General features: G+C 42.3%; 1 protein-coding gene across 1 annotated transcript; it reads left to right on the top strand.

Moving 5' to 3' along the window:
* Positions 1-1,199: 1,199 nt before the first annotated feature.
* On the top strand, positions 1,200-6,632 carry LOC147334263 (low affinity immunoglobulin gamma Fc region receptor III-like). Its single transcript, XM_086286649.1, has 7 exons — positions 1,200-1,289; positions 2,464-2,499; positions 2,664-2,915; positions 2,995-3,240; positions 3,327-3,518; positions 3,633-3,718; positions 6,609-6,632. Exons 1-7 carry the CDS (start codon positions 1,259-1,261, stop codon positions 6,630-6,632), a joined length of 867 nt encoding a protein of 288 aa, XP_086142775.1. The 5' UTR covers positions 1,200-1,258.
* The last annotated feature ends 1,459 nt before the right edge of the window (positions 6,633-8,091 follow it).

Below are 8,091 nucleotides of genomic sequence, written 5' to 3'. Positions count from 1 at the left end.
GTCTAGCAAAGTGTTGCCAGGGGACCATGTAGGGCATTAAAAGGGAAATGGGAGCACAAGGAAATACTTTCTTATTCTCATTTAAAATGTCTAGCTTTTAAAAAATAATTATCTGAATCTTACAACAAACGATTGATAGATTGATGCATATATACTATCAAAACAGTGTACATCACTGTCACAACAGCGTTTGTTTTCATTCAAAGGCTTTATGATTTTTCCTATAATGATGGGCCAGTCTCTAGTCAAAATGCCCGGGACGATTTATTTGTCCCAGTCCAGCTCTGTATGCAGCTCATCTGCAGTCTGGTGTTGCCTACATCTTCCTATTCAGAAGGCAGAATTTCCGAGTTCTGAGTACAATCGAAAGCACCACGACTGCAGTTTTTGTGTTGGATGTAAAAAGCAGGCCATGATAGAATCAGGCGTGGGATTTCTCTCGTGGAAATGTGCGCATTATTTTTTCCTTTCTATTGGTAGGTGGCACAGTGCACTTGTGGCAAGTAAGCAAGCTAGAAGACTGGCACTCTTGTTGGGTATCCAGTTACGGAAGCAACACATTAACAAGAGAATTCTGAGTAAAATCAAAGTTACTTTCCCTAGTAACTCGTTACTCTGAAAGTAACGAGTAACTTGAAGGAACTGAGTTACTTTTGATAGAAGTAACTAGTAATGTAACTAAGTTACTAATTTAAAGTAACTTACCCAACACTGGTAATAAGTGTGCCTTTTGGCATAGGCACTCTTAATGAAGGTAATCTGTATTCACAAATAAAATACAGCAATTTCATTAAAAAATGCATTTAATATTATTATTACTACAAATTAATGAAACCTCATTGATGAGCTGCTTATATCCATGTTAGTCTTTACTTTAAAGTCCAACATCTCCCTCTAGTGGTCATATATACACAATGTTGGAGGATTAACGTTCACAGATATGAGACATAATCAGATTATTTCTTAAACATGTTTTTAGCTCTTCACTCTCATGATTTCCTGGTCTTGTGTGTTTGCGTGACAGCTTTAAGTGTTTAGGGAAAAATACTGTGCCTATCTACCTTCAGGTTACTCACTGATGTAGAGTATTTGAATAATTTGAATAATTTGATTTAGTTCACTTCTTTAGACAAAGACAAAAGTTAAATACCACCACAGTGTTTGAACCAATAGAAAGCTGGTGATCGGAGGAAGAGGGCGGGCTTTACTTGGTGTCAGTGACAGAAATGAAAAAAAGCTCAAATGAGTGAGAAGGACGATGAAGGAAACATCTGTGCTGTGTCTGCTCTGTAAGTAGAATCTCTGTGTGTGAATGGTCGTCTGTCTCTGTGTTAGCTCTGCAAAAGACCTGCCCAGGGCCCTTTGGTAGCTCAGATGAGGTCCATCCATACCCACTCCCTCAGATGACTGAAACAGAATGGATGAATGAAAAATGTAACATAACAAAATCTGGGTGAAGAGATGTAAGTATTTTCCAAATGTCATGATGAATGTAAGTGCTGATTTTAGGATAAAGAGGAGCATTAAAGAGTCAAAACTTTGTTGGGTACATTTAATCTTTGTATTCTTTGTTTTTTATTATTTCTGATGTGGTCAGAAATATTAAAAAACAAAGAATACAAACATTTGTAATTCATGACTAACAGTGCAGGTGTCACACACACACACACACACACACACACACACACACACACACACACACACACACACACACACACACACACACACACACACACACATATATATACACACACATATATATATATATATTACTTTGTTAATACAGAGAAAAAATATGTTGACTCAGGGGACTGAATAATTACGCACACCCCACTTTTCATTATTTATTTGTAAAAAATGTTTGGAGTCATGTCTGATTTCCATTCCACTTCTCACGTGTACACCACGTTGTGTTGGTCTTTCACGTGGAATACTTTTGCAAGCCACTGTATATGTGTGTATATATATGTATATATATACACACATATACAGTGTAGTACAATACAATGTGTAGTACAATACAAGTGTAGAGGTGTATATATATGTATATATATATACACCTCTACACTTGTATGACCTCTGCACTTAACAGGGTAGCAGGGACAGAACCGGGGACAGCCGTCCCAGCGGTCTCTGGTATGGTGTGGTTTCAGCATGTTAGTTGGTGTCAGACATTTTCTTCACTATTACATAGGGTCCTGAGAAACGAGCCATGAGGGCAGAATTAGGCAGCAACACAAGAACTTTGACCCCAGGCTGAAATTGTCTTTCCACTGCAAACCGTTTCTTCATGTTGGCCTGGGATACACAGAGAGCCTCCTGTGACAAAATGAGGAAAAGTTCAAGGGGGCCGGACTTACTTTTGCAAGCCACTGTATATCAGAGAGAGACAAGTTTGTGTGTTTGCCAGCTGTTTGTTCTTTATGTTGACTTCATATCAACCTGAGTGTCATTTCTCTTTAGTTCTGATCTCACTGCTGAGCTGCACAACAAACCAAGGTCAGTAACCTTCTTCTGTCACAGTTTAAACCTGAGAAATGCTCACTGATATGACCTGATTGGGTTCATGTTTCACAATGAAGGTCACATATAAAACTGAAGAAATTAAGGATTAAGGAAAAGGTAGACAAGAAATCATTGATTTTTCATTTTAACCCTCACAGCTCGTCTGACTGTGAGTCCCAGCAGCTCTCAGTTCTTTGAAGAAGACTTTGTGTCTCTGAGCTGTGAGGAGGACGACAGCTCTGCTGGATGGACTCTGAGGACCAAAAATAAGACCACTCAGTGTGGAGATGGGTGGGGAAGATGGTCTGGTTCTTCATGTGACATCACTGTTTTCCCGTGGGACAGTGGAGTTTACTGGTGTGAGTCCAGAGAGGGTCCCATCAGTAACATGGTTAACCTGACAGTCACTGGTAAGCTGAGTGTGTGGAGTTAGTGTTGATGAAGCTGTGTGTAAATGGATGAAATGCTGTAGTTTGTCTCTGTGTTGAGGTGGATCAGTGATCCTGCAGAGTCCTGTCCTCCCTGTGATGGAGGGAGATGACGTCACTCTGCTCTGTAAAACAAAGACCACTCCCTCCAACCTCCCAGCTGCTTTCTATAAAGATGGCTCCCTCATCAGGAAGCAGCCTACAGGTCACATGACCATCCAGCATGTTTCCAGGTCTGATGAAGGCCTCTACAAGTGTGACATCAGCGGTCATGGAGAGTCTCCATCCAGCTGGATCACTGTCACAGGTGACACACTCACCTGTCTGTGTTTCTGCAGCTTTCAACATTCACAATGTGACGACAACTTAATGACTGTGTTTGCTTTATTTTAGGGGAACACACCACCACACCTCCACCTACATCCACACCTCCACCTACATCAACACCTCCACCTACATCCACACCTCCTCCATCACTGTCCTCCACTGCTCTCTCTGTGTTGTCATTTCTTAAATCAATCTGTGGGTTCTTACTGGTGTTACTGGTTCTGTTAGGGAGACCATGTGTTCACAGGAAACCTGAAGGTGAGACTCAGACTTTGTTTTTCACAGTAAATGATTTTGATGTAATATTCACTAATATGTTTCTCACAGCATGAAACAGTGAATTATTTCTCTGTTCATTCTGGCTCATTTCAGATGATGGGGGACATGTTGGAGATGACGTCACGTACAGTCACAGAAAATCACAAATCATCAACAACAGCCAATCAGAAGAAGCAGAGGTAGTGTTTGATATGCTGTGTGTCCAGTGTTCATGTTGAAAGAAAAGATAAAACTCGGTTAAAGGATCTCTGTGAACTCACTGAGCTTAAATTAATGTGCTAAACACAATTAAAACTCCATAAATATTCCTTGTATAATATGTATAATATAATATTGTCCACATTTACATTTGTTAAAGATTGAGTCAGTTTGGCTTCATCCCCAAAATCTTTCTTCCATACTTGACATTAGATAAGAAAATAAATGAATAAATAAACACATTATTACTGTTATTACTATGACTCTGAATTTAAATATAAATGGATGAGTCACATTTAAAGAGTCAGGGAGTAACATGGATGAAATGCTAAGTTTTAATTTGATCAGCCATATTACCACAGGTCATCTTCATGTTGTCTACACTGGTTTATTTTTTAATTCTTTCCACTTTGGAGGTTTTTCTGTTTGTACATTTTCAATTTCTTCCTCTCGATTTTAAAGTGACGTCAGTTTTTATTTTTAGATTTTCTTGTTTGGGGTTTTCTAGTCACGTTGCTGTGCATGAGTCACACAACTGTATTAATACAATAAGTCAACCACCCACACATGCAGGACCTTGGAGTAGGGGTATGTCACCAGGGTGCAGAGGAGGCCGCCCCCCCCCCCCCCCCGTCCCCTTCTGGCTGCCTCTGCCTCAATTTTATCCCACAACTTAGACATTCACATTACTCACACTCTCATTACACATACATATAGGATCTTGGGGGTGGGCACGATACACGGAATCCAAAGTACCATCAGGGTGTACACCTCACCCCTGACGTCGTTGCCCACCTCTCAATTTTAAATACACGTAGACATTGAGGGCTAACAGGAGGGACTATGCGCTTACCTGCTGCTCTCTGGCAGGTAGCTCCAAGCCCTCCTGGGTTTTAAATGCACCTTAGAACACACATGCATCAACACTACAATGAGCGGGTGGAGGGAGGTTTGGAGTCTTCTCTCACCCCCATTCTCTGCGGCCTGCTGGAGCAGGGGAGCTAGGACTAGGAGGAGGAGTTGGCCGTCCGACTGCGGTCTGGAGTGTGGGGCCTCCCTGCTGCTGCGGAGTCGGGGCGGTCTGCCTCCCCCCACCGCAGGGAAAAGGGTAACACCACCTGGGTCTGGGTGCAGTTCCCCCCTCCAGGGGCAAGGGTACCTAGACCCGGTTTGTAGAGTACGCTTGGGGAGTGTGATCGTGTGTACAGCGTCTCTTTATGTCTGTCTCCACGTTGGTTGAGTGTGGAGTAAGTGCATATGAGAGCATGAGGGTGGGAATGGATGTTTGTATCTGTATGTGCCTGTATGTCTGTGTCTATATGTCAGGTTGGGTATCAGACACCACCTCTCTGGGGACATCTCAGGCCCTCCAAGGTTTGGAGGCCTATCTCCCCCCACCACCACTTCCCCTGCCAGTGGCGGACCCCTTCAGACATCGGTGCGTTGGTGGTTCTTTGTGTCCGGGGATGGGCGTCCGGGTACACACCGGCTCACTCCTTGGCGGCCGCTTATCGGGGCCTGGAGCCTGGGGCTCGCTTGGGCCACTTCGGAGGTGGGGTGCCCCCGGCCTCTCGGCCTGGGGCTCGGTCACTCAGGTGCGGCTGGCTGCCGGCGGAGCTCACGGGCGCGTCACTGCAACTCCCCCTGGCTTCTGCTCCGCGGCTGCTGAGTGAGCCCTCATCTGGGACTCTCCTCAGCTCTTTCCGGGACAGTGGCGCGGCTGTCCCTCTGTTGGTCTTCCTTGGTCTCTTGTGTTCTGGGGGCCTCTGGATGTCTGGAGTTTTGATCTCCTCCATACCTGCTTCATGCCCTGGAGGACGGGGCTGTGGCCCCCCCCCCCACACCCTCTAGCAGATTATTACATGAAGGAACCTTTTAAAAAAACAAAAAACAAGCGCGTCCATGCTCACAGGTGTACACACGGGTGATCACACCCACAAACTACACCCTTTTTGGCTCCTACCTCAAAGCACACTGTGTTCTGTTGATCTTATGTGCTGCACAATAATGTTTAACATTTAGTATTTACTGTCATATTCCCATATATCATTGTGATGTTGTTTATTCTATTACTCTTGTTCTCTTCTGCTTGTTTTCTTTTTTCTTTCTCAGCAGGTGATCCAGGTGATTGATATATGCATTTTTTATTTCTTTTTTTTTTTCTGCCCGTTCTGTTGGTTTTTGTCTTTTGCCCTTCTCCCCCGTCCCTCTTCTCAGCTGTTTCTCTTTCCCTCTTTCTTTCTCCCCTTCTTTCCCCCAGTCAAGTCTGTCCCGTATTCAGTAAGTGAAAATAAAATAAACAATAAAAGGTGAATCAAATGGACCATTACGGCAAGGCTGGGATGGTCAGTTTGGTAAAGTAAATCCGTTGGGCATCTTTCTTTGCCTTTAGACAACAATTCTGATGGCAAAAGAGCCAAACGGGACAGGCAAAAAAAAAAAAAAAAAAAATACAATAAGTCATTATGTACAAAATCTCATACAAGTTCAAACATTGGTGACTTTGACCTCAGATTCAGATGCGAAGCTTTCTGAAAATCTTTTTAATGCAAAAACTCAAAGAGGTCAAATATGATTTCTGAATGCTGAATGAATGTTTTTCTCTGCATGTTGGGCTGTGGGTTTTTCAGCCTATGGTTAGTCTGTAAACAGAAACTAACAGCTCTGTGGTCGTCATGTTTCCTCTGTCAGATAAAAATACTTCAGCTGCTCAGGTCGTCATGCAGGACTGTTACTGCACAAACAGAATCAAACATTGTTGTTGAAAAATAAGTTTGTTTTCTTTTAAAAACACAAATCCATTTTAATATTACCACTTTTCTAACTTGTAGCACTTGCAGTGATGTCCTCTGTGTGTGTTTTATTGTGCAGAGAGTGATCCAGCTGTTGTCCTGAGAACTGAAGACATCAGTTAAGGACAAACAGCTGCTGTTTATTTACTAAAAGCAGAATAATTCTTTTTATTTTCCACATTTAGTAAAAACAGTAAATAAATGTCTGAGGTCTTTAGAGACCTGCAGCAAGCTTTCTTCTCCACACTGAATCAGGTCTTAGCTCACTATGCTAGTAAATAACAGTTTGAAGTAAATCATCAACAGCTCAGTGAGAGGAAACCGAAAGTAGAAAAGCACCTTTAAAGAAATCCAAGGTGAACAAGATGATCCCATAAAAATGTCAAATCACTGATATGATGTTATGAATTATAACTGTTACTACAGTAATGCTTTACTGTTATAAAGAATTTGGCAATCAGGCTTCATGTTTACTATGTACAAACAACAAACATTTGCATCACTTACTTCATATTTAATACTGAAACTTCTTCAAATTCCCCAAAAGTTTCAGCTTATTTTAAATTGAACTCACATAAATGAAGCTTTATCTTGAGTTAGTTTCTCCTGTAAGTAGTTTGATCCTTCAGAGACAATGTCTGCCTCACCGTCTGAACCCTCAACATCAAATGTAAATTTATTACCAATGTGCTTTAAATCATCTCCCCATTCTGTCAGTTTACTTCACATAAACACAACAGAGGGTTTTAGAGTTGCTTATTCTTCTCATGTTGAACTGTGTGTGTTTGTGTTCAGACTTTAAACCAGAGCCACTCTACTCTTTACTGATGTAGTCCACCAGTCCAACGACGTCCAGCTGCTGGTCTCTAACTGGACCACACGGCCTATCAGACACGTCTGTGAAGGTTCTCAGTCATCCAGGTCATCGTTGTCTAAAGAGCTTGGAAAGAAAAGCGTCTGGACTTCTTTAAGTTGCTTGAAGACATTTCACCTCTCATCCGAGAAGCTTCTTCAGTTCTAAGGTCAAATGGTGGAGAGTCCCAGATTTAAACCCAGTGGGAGTGACCCCCACGAGGGTCATGGACCCCTTATTGGTCCTACCTAATCACATTCCTGGGAAGGATCTCAAAACTGGATTATAGACAGCAGACAGTTGGTGTCGTAAACCTGTGCCTCTGTTCAAAGGTGGTCTGAGATGAACAACCATCTTTGAACAGATGCAGTCAGCCCAACAGACATGTTTAGTTACTAAAAGTAACTAAAATATAAAAGTATTGTTTTGAATGCCCTCTGTAACTTTGCTTTGTGTGTCACCATGCAATTGATTCTACAGCGTTGTCCTGCTTCCTCTGCAGCATCAATAAACTTTGCTGTCACATGTTGTTCCTGTCGTGTGGTTCTGTGGGTTTCAGAAAGAGCAGTGATGGAAACTTTGAACAGTGTTTCTAACTGATACACACCTCTGTTGAGAGCAGATAACAAAGAACAGGCAAGCGGCTTAACCTCAACCACAGAGTAAAGACAGAAGGAAAATCATTCAGTGGTTGAAAAGAACAAAGTGC

The sequence above is a fragment of the Aulonocara sp. 'chitande type north' Nkhata Bay genome, linkage group LG3 (assembly GCF_057382095.1).
Source record: "Aulonocara sp. 'chitande type north' Nkhata Bay isolate Kocher_YH1m ecotype deep benthic linkage group LG3, A_spYH_male_GT1.1, whole genome shotgun sequence".
NCBI lineage: Eukaryota > Metazoa > Chordata > Actinopteri > Cichliformes > Cichlidae > Aulonocara > Aulonocara sp. 'chitande type north' Nkhata Bay.
Note: the sequence above shows the minus strand (reverse complement) of the source record. Positions and strands in the feature narration are given on the sequence as shown.

Bases quoted from the DNA above. Each gene is read 5' to 3' on its own strand.
- LOC147334263 (XM_086286649.1), top strand. From the start codon at position 1,259: ATGAAGGAAACATCTGTGCTGTGTCTGCTCT. The intron at 2,916-2,994 runs GTAAGCTGAGTG...CTCTGTGTTGAG, and splicing joins GGTTAACCTGACAGTCACTG to GTGGATCAGTGATCCTGCAG. The intron at 3,719-6,608 runs GTAGTGTTTGAT...TTTATTGTGCAG, and splicing joins GCCAATCAGAAGAAGCAGAG to AGAGTGATCCAGCTGTTGTC.